At 43.7% G+C, this 3,407-nt stretch overlaps 1 protein-coding gene across 1 annotated transcript in view; it reads right to left on the bottom strand.

Moving 5' to 3' along the window:
• Positions 1 to 1,614, bottom strand: part of SLC2A9 (solute carrier family 2 (facilitated glucose transporter), member 9) — a 106,672-nt gene extending 105,058 nt beyond the window's left edge. Inside the window, exon 1 of the mRNA XM_010583450.1 lies at positions 1,552 to 1,614. Coding sequence (XP_010581752.1) covers positions 1,552 to 1,614 — 63 coding nt within the window. The remainder of the gene's footprint in view (positions 1 to 1,551) is intronic.
• Between the last annotated feature and the right edge of the window lie 1,793 nt (positions 1,615 to 3,407).

Raw genomic sequence — 3,407 nt, 5'->3', positions numbered from 1 at the left:
GAGCGGCACAGGGGCTGGGGGACCACCCCGCGCCGCGGGTGCCGCCTGGACACCCGGGCTGCCCTTCTGGGGGCGAGAGGCTGCAGCGAGGAGGGGAAGAGCCTTCCCGTGTGGCCGAGGCTGGAAAGTGAAGATTCCGCAAGACGTGTGGCCGATGAAGATGTTCACCACACCGCGCAGGGACCATCCCGCGGCCCTGGGGGGTTGAGATCGGACACGCCGCGCTGCGGCTGCCTAACGGGTGGCGGGTAGGACCTGCTACCTGGGGAAGACGAAAGCTTCCCGCTATTCTTTTTGAAGGTACCTCTTTGCAAACATGGGGGCTTTGCACTGCTAAGAGTTAAACTACACCTTCTAGTTGGCAGCGGATGAGCGTTAAGTGCGTCTGGGAACTATTCCCAGATGACTGCAGTTCATATTGGTGTAAATCTGCGCTGTTTCCATTTCTGACATGCTACATACCTCACAACTAGCTTCGAGCTCCCAGAAGACACAATAAGGAACGCCATAAAGCACTGCAGGTTTGAAAGCAGTTTATGATGCAGCAACTTTGAAGTGTCATTGGCTCAGATCAAGCTAATAAACTTTGCAGCGTTTGAATAGAAAGCCATTAACATGTAAAATTATCGTACATATTGAGAAACGTCAGCATAGATAGATGATCCAGACATCATTTATAATCACTTTGAATGGTCATAAGCGGTAAACGAGTCAAGTTAGGAGAATCAAGCCTCTAAAATACATGGCGTGTATTTGAGATGAATCAGACACCTGTGTTTTGTTTAGTTTCATTTTAAATAGCACAGTGCAAGTAGTCCAGTTCATACTCAAATACAAATAATATGGCTGCATGTGATTAATATGGACATAATTTCTCACCTTAACATACTCACATTTTTTGACCTTTTACAATTGCCGTTAGTAAGTTACAGAGAAACTAAACGCATGCTACTCTCTGTACCCCACAAATTTTCATCCTGGCAGCTTCCCCTTGCTCAAAACTCCATGTTCCCATGGAAAGAAGCATCATTTTGCTCTCCTCTTACATGTCAGAGCCGAAGAAAAAAAAAAGGGGAAGAATACACAGCTTTGCGGGTTTTGTATAAGAAAGGCATCAGAGACAAAAATCAAAGCCTTTTTCCACAGAATACACCCTCCCCAAATTTCCTTTTGAAGGCACAGAAACTGTCCTCCAAAATGTTACCACTGTCCTCAGTGACAGAGTCCGTCCCATAAAAGGGAGGCTTTAACCTGTCCTAAAGTCAAGTAATCCCAGAATGGTTTGCCTAAACCATTTTTTGGCTAGTTCAAAACCAGACATACGTGTAAGGAGAAACACAGGAAAAAATGAGAGGCCTGTGGTGCAGCCTCACACTAAGCCCTTTAGCAGTCCAGGTACCGAAGGCAGAAAGGTAACAGCAGCGTTCCTATGTTTAGGACACTGAGCCTGTGCCTGCGAGTGTTCATATAGGTTCCAAATAGTTATTTTCTGCCTCCAGTCCCCAAATAGCAAACAAATGTGTTGACAGAAGATTTGGGGAATTGACTCACCGTTTTTTTCTTCACTGCCTTATTTTCTTTCATCTCACCGTTGCTTTGCTGTTTGTTCTCCATTCTGTTACCTCGTTAGGTAATAGCTGAGGAAGAAAAGAGGGAAAGTTGTGTTACTGTTCAGCTGACGCAGATTTTTTTTTTTTTAATAAAATCATAAATATGACCCGGGAAGGACTTGAAAAAGCCTATAAGAAGTATAGCTGCTCCCTTCAAAAGTGAGATCCTTGTTCAGGAAGGCATAGCAGCACCAAACTGAATGCAGTTAAAAGCAACAGAACCATACATGCTAGCTGTGTTTAAGTAGTCTACTCAGAGAGCGGCATGCTCTTTGGAGCAGGCATAGTAGCTCTTAGCACAACTAAAGCATGAAGGGGAAAAAGCTACAGTGTCAGGCCCTTCAGTGGACATGCTGTCTCTATTAGAATGGGAGCATCAGACCCACTGCAACTACAGAAGGAGTTTAGATAGTCAGGTGGAACTACATTACTATGGCTGGGTTGCAGCCAAGACATTTGGATTAATTGGTGGTGTGATTCTAGTGATTATTAGACCTTATATTAACTGGGACATTGCCTGAATGCATTTACAAAGGAGGGCTCCATTCGTTTACTGCTTTGTCAAGAAAATTCTTGCCTGAACATCACTGTATGTGCTTTAATAATGTTAAAGGACATTTTAATCATCATTTAGTAAGAAACTAAACTGATTTCTGGGGTTTCAGAGAGGATGCATTATCTATTATTTACACTGTTGTCCTTGTTTTGGCTGGGATAGAGTTAATTTTCCTTCTAGTAGCTGGTATAGTGTTATGTTTTGGATTCAGTATGAGAAGAATGTTGATAACACACTGATGTTTTCAGTTGTTGCTCAGTAGTGTTTAGACTAAGTCAAGGATTTTTCAGCTTCTCATGCCCAGCCAGCAAGAAGGCTGGAGGGGCCCAAGAAGTTGGGAGGGGACACAGCCAGGGCAGCTGACCCAAACTGGCCAAAGGGGTATTCCATACCATGTGATGCCATGCCCAGTATATAAACTGGGGGAGTGGGGCTGGGGAGGATTGCTGCTTGGGAACTAACTGGGTATCGGTCGACGAGTAGTGAGCAATTGCACTGTGCATCACTTGTTTTGTATATTTGCATCCTTTTATTATTATTGTCATTTTATTATTGTTATTATTATCATTATTAGTTTCTTTCTTTCTGTTCTATTAAACTGTTCTTATCTCAACCCACGAGTTTTACCTTTTTCCTTCTGATTCTCTCTCCCATCCCACAGTGGGGAGGGGGGGAGTGAGTGAGCAGCTGCACGGTGCTTAGTTGCTGGCTGGGGTTAAACCACAATGACTGTGCTTCATTGTATGATCTTGGGCAGTCTGTCAGTCTGTTCAGTTCATTTGGAATACAGATTACTGGGTTCTTCTATCTCAACATCTTGAGATGACAGCACATTTCAAGATCTTTGCTTACTTGGTCATTATAGTAACGATAGATGCAGTCCTGAATGCAAGTTGTCTTGTAGACAGGAGTCTACAAGATAGTGAGCTATGATACATGGGGAGTAGCAGTCAGTTTAGTGAAACAGCATGTTGGAGTGGAAATTGTGTTGAGGCCATCACAGATACAAGAGGTTTTCTAAGAAGAAATCCTGTCTGATAGAAGTACTGCCTTTGGCAGTACTGGGACCATTATATCAGATGGTTGCAAGAAATCTGGCTGAGTTTTTAAGTAAGAGAAGCTAGAGACGTGACAGCATCCTATAAGCACTAAAGCCAGAAAAATGACATTCTTCCCTCTCTACCTCCCAGTGCAGTCAATACTAAAAACCTGCAGACAACTCCTTTCCCTCTGCTGCAAAG

This window comes from Haliaeetus leucocephalus, unplaced genomic scaffold (assembly GCF_000737465.1).
Source record: "Haliaeetus leucocephalus isolate CR32 unplaced genomic scaffold, Haliaeetus_leucocephalus-4.0 Scaffold906, whole genome shotgun sequence".
Taxonomy (NCBI): Eukaryota; Metazoa; Chordata; class Aves; order Accipitriformes; family Accipitridae; genus Haliaeetus; species Haliaeetus leucocephalus.
This window is presented reverse-complemented; position numbering and strand designations above follow the sequence as displayed.